General features: G+C 34.8%; 1 protein-coding gene across 3 annotated transcripts in view; it reads right to left on the reverse strand.

Annotated features, from left to right (window-relative positions):
• Positions 1-3,217: 3,217 nt before the first annotated feature.
• Positions 3,218-27,473, reverse strand: part of LOC112689553 (myosin-G heavy chain) — a 103,786-nt gene continuing 79,530 nt past the window's right edge. The window contains exons 3-18 of one of the 3 annotated variants that reach the window (XM_025563325.1): positions 22,530-22,870; positions 13,514-13,685; positions 12,701-12,873; positions 12,436-12,595; positions 12,223-12,339; positions 11,621-11,868; positions 11,020-11,319; positions 9,070-9,243; positions 8,765-8,957; positions 8,424-8,595; positions 7,114-7,325; positions 6,811-7,009; positions 6,484-6,647; positions 4,348-4,553; positions 3,764-3,863; positions 3,218-3,668 (exon numbers count right to left, since the gene is read on the reverse strand). In XM_025563325.1, the coding sequence (XP_025419110.1) occupies positions 3,511-3,668; positions 3,764-3,863; positions 4,348-4,553; positions 6,484-6,647; positions 6,811-7,009; positions 7,114-7,325; positions 8,424-8,595; positions 8,765-8,957; positions 9,070-9,243; positions 11,020-11,319; positions 11,621-11,868; positions 12,223-12,339; positions 12,436-12,595; positions 12,701-12,873; positions 13,514-13,685; positions 22,530-22,870 (3,089 nt within the window). In that variant the 3' untranslated portion in view covers positions 3,218-3,510. The remainder of the gene's footprint in view (positions 3,669-3,763; positions 3,864-4,347; positions 4,554-6,483; positions 6,648-6,810; positions 7,010-7,113; positions 7,326-8,423; positions 8,596-8,764; positions 8,958-9,069; positions 9,244-11,019; positions 11,320-11,620; positions 11,869-12,222; positions 12,340-12,435; positions 12,596-12,700; positions 12,874-13,513; positions 13,686-22,529; positions 22,871-27,473) is intronic. The other 2 variants (XM_025563326.1, XM_025563324.1) reach the window with 2 other exon arrangements.

Here is a 27,473-nt window from a genome sequence, read left to right on the forward strand (position 1 = left end):
TATTGATTTTATATTATGTATAAAATAGTTAAATTATTTAAGTTTGACCGTAATAAAATGTATTAAATAAATTATTTTACGAAATACTTAAAGATTTTGGCCAGCAAAATTTAAATTGATAAAAAGAAAAAGTAATTCATATGTTGATAAGATTTCACATTATATATTATACAATTTATTTAAATAGTTTAAATTTTGGGTTAGGCCAATCAAGATATAATATTTTATTAGTGATGTATCAGGCATGAAAAAAATATAAATACGTGAAATATGATAAATCGATGACTAAGAATTGACCATTTAACAGTAATTATAGCTTTAATCCAACTTGAAAAGTCTGTCGTTAACATTTTCCAAGAACTATGTAAGTGAATATAAGTTCTTCATTTTTAATAAAGTAATAATTAAATTGTCAAAAAATATCGCAAAAGTATTCAACATAAGAAATATAATATACATACCTACAACTATTTTCCCGAATAATATAATTGGGATTAAAATATAAAAAATATATTCGCTTTACACATGCTATAAAACCAATATTTAATTTAAGACATAAGTAGTTAAGTATTAGAATTGATATAATTTTAATAAGATTTTTGAATAATTTGAGGTAGCATGGAATTAATACTGATTAATTGATAAGAATAAAAATAACACAAAATAAGATTTTTATTTAGCAATAGGCAATAAAATAAAATAATTTATAAAACCTCAAATGACAAAAAAAAAAATGTTTGTTCTTTATTAAATGCTATATGATAACTACTTGAAACAGCTACTGTAACAGCTAGACAGCATAGACCCAGTGAAACACTTCCGGTACCTATATATGCAACTACGATAAATAATTATAATAAGAAACAATAAAATGTATTGTGAATTTTTATATTTTTGTACATCTGTAATAGATTTAATGTGTAAGAAAAATAATTTGTTATTGTAGTATAAATTCAATTAACCTATTTACTATATAGTATATAGCATTGTGTGTTGTACCGGAGCCGCTGTTGGGTGACATATCAAAATATCACATAATTTGCTTACAAATATTTACTTAATAGTTAAGTTAAACGACTTAAATAAACATTTTAAATTGACAAGATATTTTATAACGGAAATGAAAAAATAAAAAAAATACACTATATTACAACTGAGTATAATTGAGTGAAAAAAATGATTCTGAAATCGTCTATCTGAAGTAAATTTTACTTTAAAAGAGCAATATGTGATAAATATATATTAATTATTTAATTTATTTTTAGAACATTTATTTTAAATTATTTTATATGTTTTCGACGACACTATTATGTGTAATTTAATGACATATTGGAATTAAATTTTTTTTAAATTTTAAAGCATTAATAAATTGGAAAATTTCATCTGAAATGACTGCGAATAGATCTTGATGTCTTAAAATTATTCGTTTATAAAGGTAGAACATTATTATACGGGTAATTAATTAATGTATATGAAGTAATATTATGTACGTATTAATGCTATCCAACAAATTGTTATGCATAGAAAAACGACTAAAATATCATTTAAATATGCAGTCTGACGGCATCGCAATATTAATTTCTGTAATCGGAAATATTTACGGTGTACGTCGATACGTAAACTTAATATTATTATGACGTCTGAACAATGGCGTATTAACGTACATGTTTACTTAGATAAAAATATTCAGATATTATATTCTGATTTCTGAGTACATGTCGTCAAACGCTGATTTTCCAGCGATTGCTTACCGGGAAAACGATGAATAACCCTTTGATTATATTTATATTGATTTTAATTTTTTGACATTTTATGTTGTATGATATGTATGCAATCGGAAAGTTAACGTTAAAACTCAAAAATGCATCTTTTACTTTCATCGCTGAGGCTGAAGAGTGAAGTCCGAAGACTTTATAGGTAGGTTCTTTTATTTTTTTACAAACTTGATCGGACAAAATTACGCTGATCGAGTCGCTTATTAATAAAAACATTTTGTTCTCTGTCGTACCATTTGTCTGTATTGTCATTTTTACAGTCTTAAATATAAAAAAAAATTATAATATATATATATATTATATTACATGAAATTGTCCGACTAGAAAATATATTATATCTCGACGTTTTATGTAAACAGTTTTAGTGTAAGAAAAAAACGATGAAATATACCCTTGCAATGACCCGTCAAAAATAAAGATAAGTTGATCGATTTCATTAGTTTCTATCAAAGACCAAAGTATAAAAATGGGTTTACTCATTCAGTTAAACTGCATAAACCAATTTAAGGTATTTTTGTGCAGTCTGTTTATGGAAATAAACTGAGTAAATTATTAAAGTCTAGACATTCAGTTATTAACACAAATTTTTGTCAGTTCTAATTTGATACTGAAGCGAAAATGTTGTCCATTGCAAAACAGGATTGGGAATGCATTTGTAAAGTTTTTGATTTCAAATAAGACTTTTTAGAATATTGATATAGATTAAAAATATAAAATCGGTGTTTAAGATCACGCATGTATTTTAAATGAATACGGTAACTAGTCCTAGAGATGTGCCCATCGCTTAATGTACACTGTGTACATTGCATAGCCCTCCACTGCTTTTAAGTAGTTGGAGTGATCTGGTCCTCCAGGTTGGGTGTTTAGCATAGGACTGATAACACTATTTTAGAAAAAACTTATTGTTATGCTACGATAATAATATAATGGAAACCGGAAGGGAAGAGATCTAGAAATTGTTTTCCAACAAATCACATGTAAAATATTTTTAAGATATTAATAGACTTTAAACACTAATTAAAAAATAAGGAATTCTGTAAAATGTTTATTGGATTTAAGTTTAATGAATTTCTTGCAAATGATTTAGCAGGCTCCATTAATTTATGTAAATATTCTTTAAAAACTTTATGAAAAAACAATTACTTACTTATAATTTAAGTTAAAACTGGTAATGTGGAAGGTGAAGCTTTTGCAATACTGTCCCTAAAGAAACATATCTTACAAATTTATTACATTATAATAAATATTGAGCAGTACATACCATACCAATTACTACTTATTAGTAAAATATATAATGGAGACGTATAGAATAATAAAAAAATGTATTAATAAAACAATAAAACATTATAATTTATTTTGTCATCATCATAATTAATTTTAAATAAATCCTATAGACAATTAAAACTTAAAATATTCATGATGGTCAATATATTTTTTAATTATAAATACACATAAATATTTAACTGACAGGAATGAAAAATATAAATTTCTACTAAAATGTATTCTATAATACAAATCGTTACACATTAACTAACGGTTATTTGAATAAACATTTTTTCGGCAGTATAGATAACTTTTTACACAGTAAAATTAACAATCCCTATACATTAGGTGTATAGGTATATAAATTAAATTTGATCATACGTTACATGTTTGAGCATCAATTATTCTAATTCATATATATATATATATATATATATATTGAACAAAAGTAAAAAAGAATTTTAAAATAATATTAAATAGCAACAGGTCTTGGTTTCAGTTCTAAGAACTGGAATGGCACGTCTAGACTTCGGTTACAGTGTTCAACAACGAGGTGTCCCCTTCTATTTGATGTACCGACAACTATAACTGCATCGCCTTTCATTAGGGTAACATCACAGTTTCCTTCTTCTGAAAATAGAAAATCATATAATTATTCATAAAAAATGTTAATTTTTTAATCAATAGTAAGTACTGGTTATTATAATTATTTTTAGAAACAATACCTGGAAAAGATTTTTTCATGATACGGCTCTGCGGATATCCCATTTTAGTATTACCTGATATTGTATAAGATCGACTAGGTGGCAATGGTGGAGGTCTCTCCTAAAACACAAAAATTATTACAATGTTTACTGTCAACTATATAACTATTGATTTAGTAGTAGTTAATACTACATTTGTTGGTCTTTAATATGATATTTAGTAATTAACATTGTTTTTAATTCTGGGCAAGGTAAAGAATTTATTGCTATTTTTTAATGTTAAAATTAATTTAATTCATTATATGCTGTATTTTACAGAATATTATTATAATATATAATATAACTATCTCAAATTTATATTCTCAAGTATATATGTTTTATAATATAATTATAATTTTGAATTTATTAAATAGGTGTAATATAATACATACATAATTATAAATAACTGTTAAAGGCTAATTTTTGAACATAAAATAAATAGTAAATTATGCTTATTTTAATTATAAATATTATAATTACATTAAAAAAAAATCAATGTTTCAAATTTCAAATGTTTTATTAAATTTGAACTTTTGTTTATTTATTTAATTATTTGAAGTATTTACCAAATTTAATCCAAAAAGATTACAAGTCTGTATTATTTTCTGATCAAATTTTTCAATCTGATCAGGTGGAGGTGTTCCTGTGATAGGTTGTGGCCTAGGTCTTGTCAATGTTGCTGTATTGCTGTTGTTTATTCCAGGATTGGAAATTTTATTTGAGTTAATACTGTTTAGTTTTCTGCCACTCATTCCCATTTTGTTGTTAAGACCTAATAAAAATAAAATTACTAAATCACACCAATATTACATAACATTTAAAAGTTAAAATTTAGTGTCAATGCATTTTTTATGTTTTAGAATTTTTGTAGATTATAAATATTAACTAAATGAGCCATGGTCTCAATATGAAACTAAATTATTGTATTCTTGAAGTTATTAAATACCTACCTAATAGGAGGGTGTGTTTTGTCACAATTGCTATTTAATATTTATTTAGAGATTAGGTATTTTCCATGAAGCACTAGACTCTAGAAGGAGTTGAAGATAGCATTAAGATTAATAGGGAATGTTTAAATAACATTAGATACGCTGATGACCATGATACCCGATTGAGCACGGTCGTTATCGGCCGATCTTTTTGACGACCCGATTGAGCACGGTAAAAAAAAAATATTGTGTACGACGTTGTCAGATTTTTACTAGTATGTATTGTATGTAGATTAATAGAAGGAAACTATTAGTCGAAAAAAATTTCGCTATCGATTGATGGATACCTACCACGGAAGTTTAAAATAACTTTGATAGATAGAAAACCAGAATTTTATCTACAACGATTGAACTGTTATTGTATGTACCTACGCTGTAAATAATAGCCAGTCTGTTCTGTTGTCTCGTGTGCTCGTGTTGTATTCCTAAATAACGTGTATTTTGCAAATTGAAATGGAAAATAATGAAATAAAAATTATTTTATCCGAGAGAGGCAAAGAGTTAGCTAATGTTGGAGCTTTCAAGTATAGGTTTATTGGGATTAGAAAAAATGATGAATTATTGAAATATTCTACAAAACGAACAAAGTGGCAACGTCGCACCCATTTTCGTGCTCAATCGTGTGGTTTTTTGGGTTTTTTTTTGTTCCTATTGTTTGATTGTAACCGTGCTCAATCGGGTTTCAGCCACGGATGATATGGTAATTTTTACAAATAAAATTGTAGGGTTACAATACTGAATGCACAGAGTAGTAGAAGTCAGCGAGATATATGGCTTGATTCCTAATACAAAGAAAACAAAGTTTATGATATCACAGGGGGTCATTAATAATTAAAAATAAACATATATAGCAGGTAAAACGACTTAGGTATCCCGGAACAACAATAAATTAAAATTGGAATCATCAATTAGAAATAAAATGTAGGATTGAACAAGCTAGGGAAGCATTCCCGAAAATGTCGAAAGTATTCAAGTGTCATGATTTGTTTTTTGCTACAAAAATCAGACTATTAAGGTATTATGTGTTCTCTGTATTATTATATCGAGTCTAAACCTAAAAACAAACAGAGTTAACATACAAAAAAATTGAAGCCTTTGAAATGTGGTTAATAGGCGAATACTAAAAATGTCATGGACAGATTGAATTACTAATCAAAAAAACTGGAAAGAATGAATAATCAGAAAGAACTATTAACCACAATAAAAACTCAGAAACTTGAATACATTAAACACATGAGAAATAATGAACAATACAATATTATCCAGCTTATAATACAATGGTAGATAAAAGGAAAAAAAAGTGTAGGAAGAAGGAGGATATCTTGGCTGAAGAATATCCTTGATTGGTATAGTAAAACATCAGTTGGTTTATTTCGGGCATAATTTGACTGGGACAGCATTGCCGATATGATTTCCAGCATCCGAAACGGATAGAAACTCATAGAAGAAGAAGGGGGTGAACCCGTTATTGAACATGGAAGTTATGAAAACTGTATCAAACTTATATATTATCGAATATTTACTAAAACCAAATGGATCAAAGAATAAATACAAGAACTAATCGAAGATAAGATACAATTTTTTTTATACAAATTTAATATTTAAAAGCAAAATAAATGTGCATCGGCTGATGTAAAACTTGACCCATACAACATATTATAGTAAGTAGTAGGTAATGAACAATTATATGGTCGAATGATCAATTACACATACATTGTACAATCGGATTGGACACTTGTTGCATTTGCATCATGACTCTTTTGGTGCCCGGCCATTTTCTTCTACTCCTCCAACTTCTCCACGTGCATTGTATCAGTACAGCGGCATTGTGATGAGTTTGCCATCGAAGCTTTTCCAAATGTTGTCTTACTCCCTCGCTGTAAGATAGTTAACAAATTTATTAATAATCCACTTATCGATGGGAAAATCTGTTATGATTACATGCCCGGGGGGTAGAGGAAGGGACAGAGCTAAATAAATTCCATCAGTTCTAAGTCATATGTAAAGCTACGGCGTTAAGTGACAACAATAATTGCTTACCTCAGGAATACGTGTCGTTTGCCGAAAGCCCAACTCATGCTCACTTCACTCTGTTTTGTGTCTATTTTGTCTTCGATACACTGCAATATCAGATGACAGTCTTCTGTCGCCCGATCGTCGGTCCGCAGAAGCTTGTTGAACGGTGCTAGCATTTTGTACCTCAGATTGAAGGCCTTGTACCGCATTCGATGGGGATAACCTGAAAAAAGAAAAAGCGAACTGTTAATGACAATTTTATTGTCCAGGTCGAGCTTATACGAGTAGCATCATAATGATGTTATGTGTCTAGACGCTCATATATACCTCCTGCCATAAGGTTTACAGTTTCCAGTACTTGAAGCGAGCGTATTTGACGCATTACCACCGCACGGTCGAATTTATCCGGTGTTTCGGTGGAGTTCGCTTTGATGCAACGCACGAAATGAGGTCTGGCGTGCACCAATGATCTTAATAAGTTGTCCAGGCGAGTGTGGAAGTCTTGGGTAAGTGTCGACACAGGCTCGTTGCCATTTAAACTAAAATTGTGAAAGAAAAAAAAAGGTGTCATTAATACCATAAAATAAACCATAGAGATGTGTTACTCGTTGTCCTATTCAAAATGTTTATTAATAATTATTATTCTTCAGATAAATAGGTATTTATCATGGTATTGTTTAACGTCTAAATAATCAAAAATCTTATTCGTGGTTTGAATACATAATTGTATAAAAAAAAAAAAAACGTTACACCGATCGTATTAAATATTTTGTGATTTATACCGTTGATTAAACGTACAACTCGAGATACATATACCTATTTATAAAATTGATAAGAATTATTACACCGGTTCATTAAAGTATTCAATTTCTTTGAAACGATATGGCACTAGACTTCATAATTATATAATTATATCAAATATAATATTCTAAAAATAATCTTAAATAAAACTTGAAACTTTCATGTTGATAACGTATACAAGGAATTAAATATTTAACTGTGAAAAAAAAAGTGTTTTATAAAACAATATTTTCTTAAAAAAAAATAAAAATTAAGCCAATGCCCTATAATTTTAACACCAGAGGTAAATTACATAATACTATCTCCACTAATTTAAATAAATCCACTACTAAATTTTCTTTTCTAGATACTGGTTTAGATATTTATAATAACCTACCATATGAATTACGGATTTTTCAAATTATATTAAAATTAAAATTAACAGAATGGCTACTACAAAAACCTGTTGATCATTCTCCTAAATAATTTAGATGATAATAAAGTATTAATAGTAAGATCTTTATTTAGAAATATAGAATGTTATATGTTTAATTATTTTTAATATAGATTTTAAATAGCTTTGAAATTGAATCAATGAATATTTATTATAATGAAACTTGTAATTTGATATAGTTAAGACTCATGGGCCTCCACACGAGCACGCTTATTATACGCTGTATTATGTTATATTTATTGGTAATATTTTGTGTACAAAATAAATAATTGGGTGTCATAAAATGGACGATATATCTTAATCTAGTCATTGCAAAATTCGAGTTATAACTGATCGGTGATAACAGGGGTATAATAATAAAATCAATGATACCAAGAACATTGTAATCTGAGATTTCACTTACAGATCAGAATGAGACGTCGGAGATATTCTGAATTTAATTCCTCTTGGTACCGTTTCGATGCTGTATAGCGCTTTTAGCTCGCTTCCGAACAAATGTGTGGCGAAACCGAACGAACACGACTGTTTGTGGAACACGGACACCAAATCATCAGGCACTACGTCCTTGTTGGTATCTGAAAACGGAATTGATATAAAAAACTAGTTTTCGATCACACGGTGTGATATCATCTGTATCGAACATCTATTACACATATCCAATACGAACGCGCATTAATGCGAATTGTGGTTAATATCAATTTTTGGAGCGTTATTTTTTTTAATATTATGTAGATAACAATTTACCGAGGAAATCCGAAGCGTCGTACACCACCCGACCGGCAAAATGTTGTATGCCGAAAGACCTTTGATGGTCTACCGACTTAGGTTCGAAGAGCCTAGGATTGTTCCTGTGCTGAGATTTAACTTTTCTCAAATACAGCTCAACGGACCCGTAAACAGAACACTCGACGTCCAACATGCTCAACAGTCCTGTTCTCTGTACAGCAAGAAATACGAATAATAATAATTATTGTGCGACTATTAGAATAACAATAATGTTAATTGATCGCTGTAAATCCGGATAAAAAAAGAGATAACGTTCTTCTTACCAATGATGAGATGAGATCGATGCATGGAACGTTGTCAACGTAATCTACTTCTACGTCGCAGTGTATTCCTTCATCGCGACACGACTCGATGCTCGATTTGAATATGTGCGTGTTGTAAAAATGTTGCATCGTTTCAGCGCACAGGTTAATGCACAAGTGCTCCAGTTGACTGGGCTGTAATAAAACGGGATATTAATTATAAATATTAATTACAATACGTGGCTCTACCGCCAAATCGTTTTTGGTTTCATGACGGTAAAAGCGAATTTTATACGTCAAGGTGTGGTCTAATACTCAAATCCATTGTTATCGCCTATATGTTTTATGTTTTGACGATCGACGTTTACGTTTATTTTTATTTTTTATTATTATCCCAATCGGGTATCCAAACATGAAATCAAATCAAGATTATATAATTGTCATCGAATTCAAGTCTATATTCAATATGTATTGGAAGATTCGAGAAACCACTGAAAAATCGATAAAGTACAAATAAACGTGTTTCTGAAAGAAACATACTTACAAGAATCTTATCCCTAGGCTTTATTGTCACACATCGTAATTGTATAACAGTATAAACTGAAAATCGATTAAAATGTATCTTAATACAAAATGGAAAGGACCTTTTGAGTATAACATTTTAGAACTTCTTGGGTGTCGCTTAAAAAAAACTTTCACTCCCATTGATTATTATACGTGCCCGGAACTTGATGATTTAAAAATCTTTAAAAAATTCATCAGTATTAAAATGATATAATGCCATAAAGATTAACATTTCACTAAACATAAAACATTTCAGAACTTGAATTTAGACATTTATTAAAAAAAAAAAAATTAACTAAAAACGTCGGTATCCATCCGAAAACACACCGCGCAGTCCGACAAAAAATAAAATAATTCCAAATAGAAACCCGAAATAATATCGACACGGGTTATTACGTGCGTTAGGAAAACAAACGGGTATAAATGATAACAGATTGTAATAGTAATAGTACCAGTGCCGAATTTAGACATTTTGCGCTCCAGCGCAAAAAAAAAAAAATTGGCGCTCTTCTTAGGGGCCTATCCACAGAAAATATAGGAAATAGATCCTCATGAACTTTTTAGATATTATAAAATCAATGCTGATTTTCTGTAGTAGACACGTCATCGCACGCCGCACGCGATAACATAATACACCGTATTATTATAAATAACTTATGTTTATTGACATTATTACAACAAATTTAGGAACTAATATTAGATATATTAAAAGAATTCTGGATCATTGATATTTATATAGCTATATTTCTATAAATACATCAATAATATATATTGATAAATTAAATATATTAACATTAATTTATGATACTGTAATTAAAAACAAAACAAATAATGATTTCAAAATAATTTTAGAAGTTCAATAATTCACAAGTGAGTAAATTTCTGGCTAGGTTAGAAAACTGGTGCCCGGGGCACTTGTAGCCAGTGCCCCCCCCCCTTAATATGGCCCTGGATAGTAATAAGATGGAATGACGTATATTAAGGGAGGGGATTGAAAATATACATAAAAATGCATGAAACCCATCAAAAGATTAAAAAATAGCTTTTTGTGTCCAGAAATCACTGGGAAAATGCGAAAAATCCAAAATAAAGTTAGTATAGTATTAAATCATGCGCGTTACAAATCAATTTTTTCGATCTTCGGATTCGATCGTGAACGTCGACCACGCCACTTTGACCGGTAACCTAAACGGACGTGAGTCCGAGAGTCGTAAAAACCAATCGTTAGTCTACTAACGAATCGTACGAGCACGTGTAAAATCAGTGCGCTGACCGCAGTTGACGACGACGATCGCCTTTCAAAACAGACCGTGTTCGGAAAGCAAAAAAAAAAAAAAAAAGAAGCCGGCCCATTACAGGGCGGACGTGTTACGAACATGTGTATGCATGTGAACATGTGGTGTATACCTTTGGCTCTTCGAAACCGAACATGTCCAGGATGCCGATCGACCCGTCCGTGGCATGCCGCGCGATGTTCACCGCGTTGTTCAGCGCGGCCATGGACTTGCTGGACTTGGAGCCGGCCGTGCCGACGGTGGACGCGTGCTGGCTGGCCACTTCGGCTTGGTTGTGCACCGAGTCGTTGGAGTCGCTGCTCAACGTGCCCAACGTCGAGCCCAGTCGTTTCAGACTGTTCGCCCGGCGCACTATGGTGGCCACGGTCCGGCAGTACAGCGCTTTGGCCAGAGAATCCCGAATCGAGTTCGCCTGGAAAAAAAAACACACACACACACACACATAAGACTATCGTCACGCGAACACGTTTTTACACGCGCGCGTTGTCAAACCGAACGACTGCGGGATCTTTCGAGAGGAGCTGCGAAACACTGTCCACGTTCACGTTTCGACGACGGGTTCGTGGCGAGTTTTCGTCGCGCGTATACGCGCGGTGCTTTCAATTCGAATGGATATTATGAACCAGCAAACGGACGTAGTCACGATTTTTACCGACTAGGTCGCGCGACGACGTTCGGAACGCCCCGCAGCGCTGCCGACGTCTGTGACTCACCGTGTTCGCGTCGCAGGTGGTTTTTATCAATTGGGTGTTGCCTCGGGTGGTCTCGGAATGTGTGCGGGTGGTGATGCCGCGGAACAGCGACGGGAGCGTGATGCCGAGCAGCCTGGCCACCGACGCCAACTCGGTCTCGCCCTTGGCCACCACTTCGCCGGATCCGTTGTCCACGAAGTTGACGTTGCCCAACAGCAACACCGCGGCCAGAACCCTCACCACGTCCATGAACGGGATACCCAGAAGACCTGTAACGGAAACCCGACACTAATTATACATCAATGTGCTGCGTGTTTTCAGATGCCAGGTATAAGACATAAATGCATTGGAAAAATCCTAGTAAGGGTATTTCATCGGTGAGGTGATCGAAGAAAAATTTAACAAAGGAAAATACCTTTCAGGAGACTAGGGTTGAGTTAGGAAGATCGTAAAAAGAACTGCTAAATGATAGGAACGGAGAGACAAGGACGAACGGTAAAATTTGTCATTAAATCGGTGTGATCTTTAAGGACGAAACCAATAAAGAAAAGAATCTAGAAGAAGAAGCAGTCCACGGCGGTCGAAAAGGACGAAAAAACCGGATGCAGTTCAGAACTTCTTACCTAAACACGATTTCCACGACTGGAATCTGGCCGCGTCCTCGGCTTCATCTTGCCTGGTGTCCCCCTGCATCAGATACTGGAGGTTTGTCGGCGAATACCCTTCCAGGTTCAGCTTCACTGGAAATCGATAACAACAACAAATTACGGTTTAGCGCGTTAATCTAATCGGAACAGATAACACTATACGTATACAGGCATATACTGGATGCTCACCTCTTTCCTCTTGGCTGAGACCAGCGAGCATCTGGTAAAATATGTGATAGTTCTTCTCGTTGGGCAAAGGGTGCACCACGCGTGTCTGGTCCAAGAAATAACAGTGTATCTTGGTCCTGTACAGGGCGCCGTCGGTCACTTGCACTTCGATGAAATGACCCTAATGCAATACGTGAAACGACGATTAGATTAATATATCCGCGAAACGAATATGCGTGTACGGTAAACTGCGAATTATGAACAGTTAACCATGACGTGTACTCACGATTCGACTAGATTCCGAGTTCGAAGACGTTTTGGCGGATCCCAGAGACCTGAGCACGGTGAACGCGGCGGCCAAATGTTTAAAAGCGTCCGTTTCAGGTCCGCCACCGGCCACGTCGAACAACTGCCTCAATAGTAACATCGAAGCGTACGTTTTCCCGGAGCCGCTAACACCTGTAACGCGCGTGTAAGACATGAGTTAGTTGACGTTTTAATACATGAATTATAAGCTGCATTATTCATTTTCATTGAACCCCGGGAAGGAGATGGGTAGTCGCGATCCCGTATAAAATAATGCGGTCACGTCGATTAGTATTTGTACGCAAAAACAAAAAAACCTTTTCTACTAACGAAAAAATGTGTACATAACTATAAAATATAAAAGTGTTTTCTTTCCGTAACAAACGTATACTATAGTTTTTCGTCTCATAAGTCAATGTTTTCCAAACTTTTTCGACTCACGGCGCCCTTTTTCATTTGAGGTTTTTTTTAGAGCGCTCTTCCCCAAATCATAGCATGACTAATTATAAGGACAATTTTAGACCTGATAGTTATTTCATGACGGCTTGGCGCCCTCGTACTAACATTGCGGCGTACACTTTGGGAACCGCTGCCATAAATTATAAAATATTTTTAACCGGTTAAACCGATGTTTAGGCTCAAATTAGTGTTTCGTTAAATAGGGTTGGTCAAGTAAGCGATTTTATAGTTGACCTATTTAGGGGACCGCGACACTAAAAAGGCAGAGAAACGATGCTGTTAATGGTACATTATACACGTTGTGGTTTATTACAGGTGTTATCACGACACTAACCGGAAAGTATGATAGCTTGCGGGTAACCGGATTCGGTTTGCTGTCTGACCGCGTCCAAGATAACCTTGTGCAACTTGAAATCCAAAGTAGCACCTCTCATGCTGGTAAGCGTCATTGGGTTACCGACGTCTTTATACGAGTTCATACACAACAGGATCGGACCCACGTTGGTCTGGAACAATAAATTATACACATATTAGTTATGCAGTACGTATTTTGTATCGGCAGCTCGCCGACGCAGTATATTTGTATCGTTAAGAATTTAGATTTGGTATTATAATATATTACAATGTTGATGCTGATATTTTTAGCAACCACCCGGATTGAAACTTGCAGTGTTTTAATCAAAGGTCGGTAAATGACGGACTATGGAAGGCATAGTAAAAAAAAAAAATTTTGTTTTTTTTGTTTTGGCCAACTCAGATTATAATAGTCTCGAAATAATGGTTTTTTCACTATACCACATTTATTTATTATTTTAATCACCTGGACTTCAATAAATAGTATTAACTCTAGATATTCGCATCTAGGCGGATACACAGAAAATATTTAAGAGACATTTAGTTCAGAGTTAGTTAGAGACATAGTTCTTAATGACTATAACGACAATAGTTATTAACAGATAACGTTGAAAATTCGGATTTAGTTATTTCTACGTATTCATCTGATTTATTTTACATAGACAAAAATTACTGACTATAAAATTTGTGTATATAAATTATAAGTATACATTTCCTTCAAATTTCGGATAAAAAAACTTCTAAACCCCCTCCCTCTTCTTTATATACCATTCTGTACTATATGTGTTAACGTTTATTTTTACTAACCATACATATAAATAAGTATGTTTATGTAACCCAATTTTTCGAATGACAAAAATTATTAGGAATAGGTACTTGATGTATGCCATTATAATAACAAATTTAAAATTATTGATTTTTTTTTCAATTTACCTATGGTCGTTCTGAAATCTCATTTTACTCGTATTTATCGCTCGGATATAGTAGTACCTGGTATGGACAACCTTAATTTTTGTACAGTGACTGTTAATAATTACTGTTGTTTCTTAATCATCGATTATATTTATTTTAGACTTGTTTAGTACGAAATTAAAGATATACATTCCGATGAATTGTTTAATATACAGATTGGAACTTAACTCGGAGAACCTAACCCGAGGCCAAAGTAGAGACTAGTTATACATATAAAGTTACTCTCCCGTGGATGGAAGGACCATTAAAAATCATTGCAACCGAAACGAGGTATTAGTATTCTATTAAAAAATTTAATTAAATAAATACATTTACAATTAATAACCGGAACATTAATGCTGCTTATAGTTCTAAATAATCAAGTTTTTTCTCAATTTGCCTACTCCTGGAAATGTAGTATATGCATACCTTCGACGTTCATCGGTATCCAATAATTGTGTGGTTAAAAACGTATTATTGGTTCGGAAAATGAACTTTTCATGGATCACTATTATCATCATCTTCACTATCGCTATTATTGTTTTAATGCATAATAGTGGTAGTAGTAATAACATTAGAAACAGTAATAGTACAAGTAGGAATAGTAGTAATGGTAATAGTAGTAATAGTAGTAGTAGTAGTAGTAGTAGTAGTAGTAGTAGTAGTAGTAGTAGTATCCTTTCGGTAATAAAATAAATCTATAATATAATGGATATAATCGTGCGTATACGATAATTCGATTATTTTCGTCTTGGCGAACAAATTAGGGGTTTCTTGTCAATCCGCCGGCATTAAAAATCCGAGAAACATGCCCGTCGCGCGTATACACCTATAACGCCGCTTACGCGCACGGATAAAATAATAGCTCGACAAGCCCCGAGGGCTGGAATATTCGTATTTTATTATATTATATATTTTTGTATACACCCGATTTCGGTTTTAATTTCACGTCCTAGTCGCGTCCCCGGCGAGTCGCAAAACATCCATTGGATATCCGTTCACCTCAGGGCGTATACACAGGTAAATCAATATAAATAATAATAATAATTGACGGTTATAGGTACATTGCAGCGCAGCTGGGTAATCTATCTACACACACACGCTGCGAGTAAATCGACGCCGCAGTTCGGAATTTTTTTTTTTTTTTTTAATCACACGATTTATGTTCGTTTGTGAATTTTAAACACTCCGCCCAGTATCGCATAATAACTTTTTACGTAGTATTACTCACGTATAATACACGCGTGTAAAGAACCGAAAAACTTTTTTATTTTCAATTAATCGACCTAAGGGGAAAAATCATAATAATATTGTACCGTCGATTTGAATCCACGGTATACAAACAACACGAAACGCGTCACGCTCTAACAAATTATTGTTGTGTATACCACACGGGTATCGAGGAATTACAATGGAATTCAAGCATGGCAGGTCAGATACTGTAATATCTTGGGTTCTTAGACCTTTTCTGCGTCTAGAACCCTTTAAGGTATGAACAACCCAGACATAAACTCGAATACTCTCCTCGTGAAAACCATTATTGTTTTAAATGATTGTTTACTCTTATTATTTATAAACAGAACAAAATATCATCATCATTTACATTTTCATAATAGAACAACTAATCGCCGATGTAATTTGATATTATGCGTGGTTCCACTACTTTATTGTCGTAAAAATAATTAAAAAAAAAAACCCTATCAGATCAAAATGTCCGCCATGGATCACAATCATGGTACTAGATCACATAATTATGTATAGGCGTGCGCACGGGTGCAGCAGGGTGTGCTTTCACAGCGCCAAACACTTGTAGCTGACCGAACCGGCATTACTTGTAATTTTTTTTTCCTGGAGGTTTTGAACGGTTAAAGTTGAGACCAGCGCTCGCCTGCAGTAGACTCAGGCAAAAAATATATTGTCGTTGATCAGGTACATAACTGGATTAGAACTACACATCATATCACATTTGTAATTGATGTACAACAATTGCCAAGACGTTTTATGAACCGTAGTCACGGTTTAAGTCAACACAACTGCACAAAGTGAATGTTCGAACATTCAGTACGAGTGTATTATGGTATTACGATCGGTTTATATGTAAACCGTTAAGTTTACAAGGGGTAAAAATTAACTTTTGTGTACACCGAATTTATCGGGTGGGTAGGAGAGTTTCTATGCGATGCGCGAGTACACGACTCGTGACCACCGTGTGTTTTTTACGTCGCATACGTATTGACGCACGTCTTGTACGTTCATACCGGCTGCGGATGGAATACATCAGCTCCGTGAGAGATTCCATTAACTGGTGTACGTAACGAAATGAAATAAAGCGTTTATTTGCCCACGACGTACTGCAGGCAGGCAGGCAGGCAGGCCGGTTGGTAGGCAGGTACAGAACTCGCTGTCCTAATCACCTCGGTGTGCACCGGAAAATGATCTACCGTGTTTGTTTAGTCGCACAGGGTCCGAGGCCACCGGTACAGAAAAATATTTCTCCCATCGTCATTATAATATACGGTTGTAAAAAAAAAAAATATATACCTAACACGTTTATACAACGACGTACACAATGTGTTTTTCTTTCTGACGAATATACAGCCAAACGATAACGTATACATGCCTGTGTAATAATAATAAAGAATACCATCGTCTAGTTTATTATATTGTTTTTTCTGCATCTCCTCTCTCTCTCTCTCTTTCCCTAAAATGTTTATACAATTTACACGCGCGCGCTAGGTTTCATGCTTATTTATGTGTATAATATATTATCATGTATCGAACGAAGTAGGATTAAGGATTTAATGCGCGTCTGTAATGTATATCACCATCGCTTTATGTAAATACCTAATACACCGAAAACCGATCTACGAGATACGTCGTCGACGGCCGAATGTGGAAAAAAAATTTATATTTTCTTCCATAATATTTTCGAAAACACTGTCGTACACCTATATAAGCTCGGAAACGAATAAAAACAACTCTTGGCTTTTACGTCGGGTCGAATAGAACATATCGATAATATCAACTCGTATAACAAGTGTACATATTTATAATATATATATATTATTATATATTTATATATATATATATTATATCGTAGGCGTTATATCAGGAAGTGTACAGAAGATCAAATTTTCTCGATTTTACGGGAGAACCGGAACAAAATTAATCTTTACGTATTCTTAATTTGATCATACATTACGGACGTACCACTCGGGTTTCCGAGTATAACCTTTCTTGATTTTCTAACCTAAGGTCACAGAAAGAACCGTATCTAGATTTGAACACAATGTTTTCGAATTAATGACGTCCGGTGGAGAACTCGACTTCGAAAAAACCAAAATTCTCATTCAGAGCCACTTTCAATTGAACGTGTGTGACATAATGTACCATCTCACAATATTATGATGTACAGTTGCAGTTGGCAAGTGACTGCGTCGTAGGTAGTGCCTCAACTGTAGCACGCAGTCGGTTGGTTTCCACGGCCTACGTCGTTATAACACATCACTATAAAATAATACTTCATACGGTTATAATATCATCAACAGCACGTAATGGAAACGTTGAACATAATATAATAATTATCGCACAACATTATTATTGTTGGATACGCCGATAAAAAAAAAAAAAAAAAATTATAATAATAATAATAAAATAACAGAGGTCAGAACACCATGGTGTGGCACAATCGTCCGTCCATCGTTTGATTACACTATTACACATTAACAGTATTCGCAAATCGACGTGCACGAAACAGTATATATAATTACGGGTCGCCGGAGCTATTTATGCGTACGCACTCTGCTGCGCGTACGCATTATCATTACGTTGTGCTACTCCAATAGGCATATACGATAGCGATGATGATAACAATATATTACATTAGTCTAACGCGCACTTTCCCAGTAGGCTGGAAACGAACACAATACAATAATATGACGTATTATAATTATAATATTACAATGACCCGGGAACAATAATTACGGTCGTTAAAACAATACATTGATTACGTTTCTCGGCCTTTTTCCCGCAAAATCCGGGAGACGTACAATATACGCCCCCTCCCCCCACGTACGTGTCAGATTCATACTGTTTCGACGCGAAACAAGGTTGTAGATGGTTGTCGCGGTTGCTGTTGGCAAACACGTTTAGAGCGGCGGAAAACGAAACCAAAACTACTGTTTACGAACAATTTCTGATTGCGAGTACCGGCATGAATTATAACGTTTGTCCACGACGACACGACGAGCCTCGCTTGTATATTTATTTTTTTTATTTTTTCTTATATCATACCGAAATAGTTTCCCGCGCGCCGTTGTCGAACGCTTCATCAGCTTTTGAAATAATTTCACAAGACCTTGCAACGTGCTTGTGCTCACCTAGTTATCACTAACTAACTAACAAAGCATATCATACGGAAAAGTAAGTGCGGCAAAATAGTACGAACTACGTGTGCCGGGACAAAGGTTTCGACCGACTGCGAGATTCGCGCTTTCGATTGCGCGCGAATTAACTCGTGACAACGTGGTCGACGATCGTGTATTGGGTTGCAAACAGATCCGCAATACGTGCGCCTTTGAAGCGCCGCGGATTTAATGGTGCGTTGTTGGTGTTGGGTTCGACGGATACGATTCCCAGAAGAGCGTAAGAACAATAATCGCTACGTGGTGCACCGACGTTCGACCGGTGTTGTTCATGTGCGATTATACGAGTCCCGGGGAGTCTATACGTTTAAGATCTTTACGTGTGGTCCTCCTTCGCGGGCGCGGTGCGAATCATTATTTTATACGTGTACAGCAGGTGCACAACTGCGCGGCTTCTTCTACCGCGTCGAATCTCCGTTGCTCGACCCACTGACCGTTGATAGTATACCAGTGTTATGGTATACAGGTATACACGGTGAACACAACGACCGCCTCGGTGTCACTGTGGCCGTCGACACGCGGATTTAATAAACGCGAAACGCTTATTGCGTACGGTCTGCTGTCTGTCGAATAAGACGAGGAGGGAAATAAAAGGAAAATTAAAAAATGACAAAAATGCGATGCGTTGCTGGTAATTCATTTTACTGGTTGCCCTTTTTTAGAAGTCCTACACGCCATCGCTGCCCTGAATACTTCTTTCAGCGCACACGCTTAACGACTTCGATATGTCGAATAAAGACGGAGAGTAATATTGTAAAAGAAACATTACGGACGATGATTAATTTTGTTTTATTCTTTTTTTTAATCGACACGGCAAACCGGCCGACGGTTGATGAATGACGACGGTTAGTATTTATCTCACGTGTACACCTTTACGGCGAGCTGACCGTCTGGTGGTTACTGATCATATCACAGTGTAAGTGCTTATAGTTCGAGTACCACGGTTATGTCATGGAGGTACGTAACATATGTAAGTAATATATATGTAGGTAATATAATGAATGTTAACAATTAATTATGTCTATAAAATCCCATTTACTTATTATTTCTTCACACCACCGATAGTCGCGCTTTTATTTAATTTCTTCTTTTTTTCTTAAAAAAAAAAAAAAAAAACGGTTGTTATAAACAAATAAGTCGTATCCACTTTCGGATTCGTACTTGTATTTCCAATGAATTATCAAATAGCTCCTAGAACGTCAACAAACGTATGCCACTAATTAGCTGTACTTATTAGTTAAACGATACAACTTATCAATTGTAATATATTAATTTGTGCGATGGACTTGTAAAAAGAACCTATTCAAATCCCTTCCAGTGTGATCAGTACGATCCGATGACAATGTATTGATTCATAACACAAACACATGCACACACACGTGTACACACATACGTATGTGTATTACATACGCATATCACAATTACGGGTGTATTGTATAAAGATCGACGATTCAAGAAACGTGTATGGGTGCGGTTCGCCCGGTGGGGGATAAGGCGGTAAAAACGAAAATCACGAAATCACCACTGTCGCCGAGATCAGTGCCGGTCGATAAGAAAGATATTAAAGGAAAAGTCTCTCGTGATTCTCCCCCCTCCACCGACACGATCAACCGGATCCAACACCTAATAAAAAAAATAAAAATAAAAAAAACACACTGTACACTACACAGGTTAGTGTGCACGTTATATGGTACCGCTTATGTATGTGCGTTTATGTACATTTGTTGTACGTACATGTCGGAGGCTGTGGTTCTCATGGTCGAAGGGTGGCGGCGATGGTGAGGGGGAAGAGGTCCGAAGGTTCACGGTGCGCACACAATGCAGAGGATGTTCGATGGGTAAGGACTCAAAAGCAATACGTGATATCTTATAAACGAAGAGTCTCCGAGTACTCGTTGAATACGCTGTACACAATATACATACTATATTATCTGTGCGAAGCACTGAAGTGACTATTATTTTGTTGATTACTACGACCCACACTTTTTGCAAAACGAAATCAATAAATGTATAAAAATGTGCTGCGTTTTTATGGGATAGCTCATCCAGGTAAATCTTCTTCGTGAACCTCGTTCTAAGATATTTCTACATACTGTCGTGATAGAAATCAATTCTATATTGCTATTATTTATAATGGTATATCGTCGAGCTGTAATTTTTTGAAGAATATAAATTCCAATTGGCATAAACATTATTGAGCTGGAGGACACTAACTCCATTTATCGATACTACACATAGGATACCATGTAAATATTATAGATCGTTTAAATTTTCAGGAAGTACTTCACTTTTTATTTAATATTAATCACATTAAGGCTGTGTTCTTATCACATCGAAAACACTTTGTCGAACCATACACTTGGAAATAAAAAAGATTTGTCTTGTAGCTACTCAGAGTCTCTCGTATGAAGTATCCACCGATAACTACCGTGTATTGCAATAATTGTTAATTATTAGCTATACGAAAAGATCCTTCGATTATACCGTTAACTGCTCTTTATTGTTTTCTAGCCAAAGATTTTCGACGGCTCTATATTGTGATATTATTAACATCTTCCATAATACCCTCAGATTCGACCCGATAAAAAATAAATTTACCAGTGGCTAGAAGTATACAAACAACAGACGTGTGTAACGTATATAACTTATGTGAAACATGTAGGATTCTGGTTTAACGATTCTACGTTTTCAATTCGTTTTACTCGACGCTTTTCCGCGACACGATTCCGTGCATTACACGCGGAAACACGACTAACAACTAGACTAGAAAATCATGGCTAAGACGGAAATATAATGAATTGCATACAAACGCGCACCTTGTGCAACCATCGAAGGGCTATTCGCAAACAAATATTCTATAAAAAGTCGAACGAGATGTAACCAAACGCACGAGGAGGGGGGCATACGAACGTATAATCGTATACGGGGATATATATTTTATACGGTTAATGCGTTTTTGACCAACCTCCGGACGATGGTGGTAAGGCACCGGTGGAGGAGCTCATAAGGAAGAAGATGGATAAGTCGTCGCAAAGCTACGGGGAGAGCTTGTCTCGTCGGAAATTAGATTTAATGCTGAGAATTGAATGCCCTAAAAAATTCTAAAAATGCTTTAACAATTGTTAAATATTGCACTACCTACATTTTTTTAACAATAATTATTTTGGTATAATTATATACTTGATAAAATCGATTCAAAAGAACTTTGGTAAGGTTATAGGTAACATATACTACTTCGCTACATTGTCAATATATATATATATATATATATATATACAAAACGTGTATATATTTGATAATTAGTAAAATTTACATAAAGTTCACATAATCGTGTTTTAAAATCGAATTTCAAATTAGAATTTAAAAACCGCGACGCTTTAAAAAAATGAAGAGAATTTCGCCAAATTCGAAAACTGTCAAAAACAAACTTTCGTGTTCCACTCTCTCTCTTTCTCGTTCCAAAACGTACGAGACGAGTTCGTGGCAGTGCCGAGGATCGCTCGGAAAGCTTTGCGAAAACAATGCGCAAAGCGCGTTCCCATCACATACTCGATGTGGTACATTTTAATTTTATTTTTCCGTACGATTTACGATGGCCATATAGCAGTGCAGTGTACTTACAAACATTTGCGTCGCACAGAACCGACTGTGCAGCGCCTTGAGCACGGCGTCCTCGGTCAACGGCCCGGGAAGATGGATCAGGTCACCGCCGCCGTCCACCGCAGAGGTCGACCCGCCGCCGCCGGGTACATTGCCAGCGGAGTCGGCGGCGGCGGCGGCGGAGGCTGTCGCGGGTCCATGCGACGATCGACGGTGCGACTGCTGCTGGCTCGTATCAGTCTTTTGCTGCTGCTGCTGCGTGGCCGACGACAACGACGACGACGACGCGGCATTTAAACACTTTGCGGTGGCGGCGCAGTGGCCGCCGTTTTGCGACTCTTCTTTGCCCTTGAACAGTTTATCTGCAACAAGCGACACGGATTGTTATGGCGGTGCGGTTTGCGTGCGAACACAAAAAAAAATAATAATGAATAATACGATGACGCCGTCATCCGAGTTTGTTTCGAACATCGTCGGCCGGAAGGTTTCTGCGGGGGAGGTGGTATATTTATCGCGGGGGCCAAGAATGTTACGCCCCAGTACTCGTAAGACGTACTGATCTATTTTACACGACTTATGCGGAAAACGTTTTTCCTTGGTACGAATAAACCCCGTCCTTTAATAACCACTGGAAGTAAGGTCACAAGTATGAAATTTCTCACATGACATTTGACTTTGAAGTATTTCATTGAGTTTTATCTTTTTTTTTTTTTTCAAAAAATTAAAAATTATTATGTGTAGGCTATTATGTTTTGTTTTGTAAACTTTCATTTCGAAGTGTACTGTTATCTATTTAAGTAAAATAAACATTATCTTGTTTTCTTCGATGATTATAAATTATAATGATAATACTAATAGGTATATTTATAATAATACGTTTATTAATATTATATGTACTATTTATGTTATGGGCTACAATATATTATTTCTTAATTAAAATACAAATTATATTATTTTGTTTCATTTTCTCGTTTTCGATTTAAACATACCCTTCATATTCCTTCAAATTATCTTTCAGTGACTCACCTCTCATCTTTCACTCACGCTTCAGCCATCTGTGATATTAATCATATTATTTATGATTGTTCGGCCTTGTCAGCTGAGAGCTTAAATTTTTTCCCTGCTTCGCACCCTTCACATTCTTCTTAGTTCTTCTTACATACTTTCATCCTAATTACATCTTGCCATCCTTGTGACTATTACTTTTATTTTTAAATCTGGACTGCTTACAAAAAATCACTCTGTAACTAATTATCGAAACTACTTGTACACACAAGGTTTGAATAAAAAAAAATAAAAAAATACTATTTTATAAATTTAAAATTTATATTTTTATTAGAATTTATTAGAATTTAAATAGATAGCATTATTATTTAAAGGTTGTAGATCACTTAATAATGCCTCCGGTTATAAATTCAACAAACGAATAATTATAAAATATTAAATAACCATAAATTCAGAAATGTGTATAATTAATAAGCTCTGAAACTTTTTTTTTAAATATGTTTATACAAATTGTTTAATAATTTGTGTAATGTACTATGGAAAGACTTTGTTAAAGTAATATTTCTATAACATTTTCCACTCAAATAAGTGTTTATTGCAGCGGTTCCGAAACTTTTTTTTCTGCGGTGCCTTTTTTTGGACTCAATTTTAATGATGTGATACAATTTGTAAATATTCTAAGTCTTATATTACTCTATTATTATACCTATTTATAGTATCCTGTAACACTGGCACTTTTTTTTTTATTTCGAATTTTTCAACTTATTTCCTTAAGATATGCTATTTAGTATAATAAGTAATATAAGTATGGGTTTGAAATTTGGTAAGAACTTTACTAAAAATATAAACATTCGGTTGATTTTTATAAAATTAATTTCTTAGATGACCATGAAAGGATTCAAATGCAAAACACAAAAAAACTGGTGGAGTGTACATATACCCATTACAGATAAGAAAAAAAAAACTGGCGGGGTTTACATTAGACCTTTTATTACCTTTTTATCTTAACCGATATTTTGGCGGAGCTTACAATCGCTCATTTTAAATTATTTATTATGAACCGTTGACCACGATGCCCTTAGAAAGTGCCTGTGGTGCCCCTAGGGCACCGTGGTGCACAGTTTGGGAACCACTAGTTTAATGTATTTACTTTTGTAGTATTAATTTAAAATTTTATTTTTTTTTTCGATCATAATGAAATATTTAAAAAACATACATTTTAAGAAATATTATAATCGTTTTCTAATTGCGACGGATTTATGAATATACAATCGAAGGTTTCGCGCCTTTGACGAATATGCGAGAACAGTGACAATCGAAAAACTTCTACGCCATGAATTAAAAAATATTTCTCTTTTATCCTACTCTTCTACTCGATAAATTTAAGTACACGTCCATAGACATAAGAATTGTCTTATCTTCGCCTTCGCTATCGTGTTGTTGACATCGTAATATAATGTATATAGATAACGTTATAAAAATTGAAATCCTCATAAAAAGTTATGCAATTTAAATTACTTGTGATTCTAGTTCTCAAACGTATATAATGGTTACACCACGACAGAAAGAAAAATATTTACCCAAAAGCATGAATAACTGTTTTATATTTTTCTAATACGTGTTTAGTGATTTATTCGTAAGACTTTGAGTTACATTAAACAGTAAAATACCAACTGTACGCTGACCTTCGTCATCCGAAACGCAGTCTTGGGTTCGTCACTAATATACCATAACACAGGGTCACCGGCAGGTGGTATACTAAGGATACTAGTATTTGGCTGCGGCATAATACGGTACGCGTAAACACGTTCGGACAGGTATTTCCCCGGAGACGCGTACTAAGAGTTCAACTCAGTCGAACTCGACGCGATGAATGTCGCACCGCACAAAACACCGTCGTATCGGATAACAATACATTTTGTGTAATCGCACCTCAAGAACAATAACAGTACATACTGCGTCGCGTAATAATATAGTATGGAATTCATTGTTTGCACTTCGGCTAAATAAAGATAAAAGTTGTATTACACTTCCACGGGAAACAATCGTTTTAAAGAAAACACGGTCGATTTCGTGTCGGGGGTAGTTAGTTCTAGACCAGTGTTCGCCAACCTTTAGGACCTCACGGACCACTTAATACATACTCTAAATTCTACGGACTATTTTTAGCTTAAAATAGCTTTTTACATAAATACCGTAAAATAAATCGATGAGGCATTTTTTTCGGTCATATTTAATTTGTTAATTTCATTGTTTGCTGCAATGGATCTATTATTTACATAATACCATGTCTAGGGTCTTTAATTTTGAGAAATAACGACAAAAAGACTCTGTAAGTAACGTTCAAATTTCTCTCCGGACCACCAGTTGTCCACGGACCATCGGTTGGCGACCGCTGTTCTGGACGACTTGCACCGGCGTAACGCACGTATACGAAAACATAATCTTACGAGAAAAATAGAACCGTTCCGTATCGTTGTATAGAAAACGTCATACGAATCAAGGAAATATTTTGGAGGGATAATATTATCTTACGTCCGTATATCGTAACGAAAAGCGATTGTGTTAATAAGATTAATTTTTTTAACACGAGACGGTCGTGCAATAAAGGGAAAAGTTTGTACGAACACGATTTGCTCTTGATTGGTATCTCTAATCGTGACCGTCTCGTGTGAAATAGGGTTCTTCGGTTAGGAGGATATGAACCCGACGACTGCTACGTCCGTATCAAAATTATATGGATTTTTTTTTTCGTTTGCTTTAAAATTATATTGTTATAATTTGGCAGAGGTGATTTTATGGGGAGGGGGAGGCGATAGGTGGACCCCCCCTTGATACGTATAGAAACTAAAAATTTAAATGAGCAAAAAGTTTACTAAAAATCATTTTGGCGACAATTTTATGTCAAAACTGTTTACTGTTTACAAAAATATTTGCTCCTATAGAGAGTGCTCGGTCTTTACTGGTTTACTCGTATTTACCATGGTATTCTGTATCAGGTGGTATTAGATAACTAGTAAACAGTTAGCAAACCGTTTGCTTTCGTTAATTCAGCGAAAACACGGATATGATTTTGTCGTTTACCATTATTTGTTAACGAATAACAGTTTTTGAGTTCACATTTTTATAATATTTATTTTGAAGTTCTAATATTTGTAGCTCGTGCTCTCGTTTTTTTTGTAAAAATGTCAAAAAATAAAATAACGTCTTATTTTGAAACCAGTGCACCAAAAAAATGTAGAACGAGTAACACTGATAATGATGATGCAAAAAACATTATGATTGAAATGCAGACACAAATGTCGGATAGACAAATGCCAACGTCGTCAATCGAATAACATCAAGTATAATATCAAGTAAGTTGACTAGATAGTATGGACATAAGAAATTTTTTTTAATGAAACTATAGACGATTTTACTAAATAATTAATAATTAAAAGAAGCAATATCCCTGCATCACATTTTATTTATCCTTTTTCAACTCGCATAAAAAAAGGGAAAATTGAAAAACGGTACATGTGTGTCAATAATTTCGAGAGATACTCGTGGTTAGAATATTCAAAGATTAAATATGGATTGTTTTGTAAAACATGTGTATTATTTCTGACTTCAAGTCTTGATGGTATGCATAAAACACAACCATTAAAAACATTAGTAACTGAGCCCCTAAAAAAATATACTAAATTGGTAGGTAAAGAAAGAGCTTTAGATGTGCACAATAACTACTTATCATAAGAATACCACACAGCAAGAAATTGAACCCCCTCCTCTTGTGACTCCTCGAAAATCGCCACTACAATTGTCATTACAAATAGCCATGTTGAACGTGACGCGCGACACGTTGAAGAAGCTGCTACGCGGACGGCGGACGATCGAGGAGCACCGGGAGACGACGGAGGAGGAGGAGGGGAGTGGGTCGCGCCGGGCGGCCGAGCGGAACCGACGGTTCATGGCGTTGGA

The sequence above is a fragment of the Sipha flava genome, unplaced genomic scaffold (assembly GCF_003268045.1).
Source record: "Sipha flava isolate LNK unplaced genomic scaffold, YSA_version1 44_pilon_pilon, whole genome shotgun sequence".
In the NCBI taxonomy this organism is placed as follows: Eukaryota; Metazoa; Arthropoda; class Insecta; order Hemiptera; family Aphididae; genus Sipha; species Sipha flava.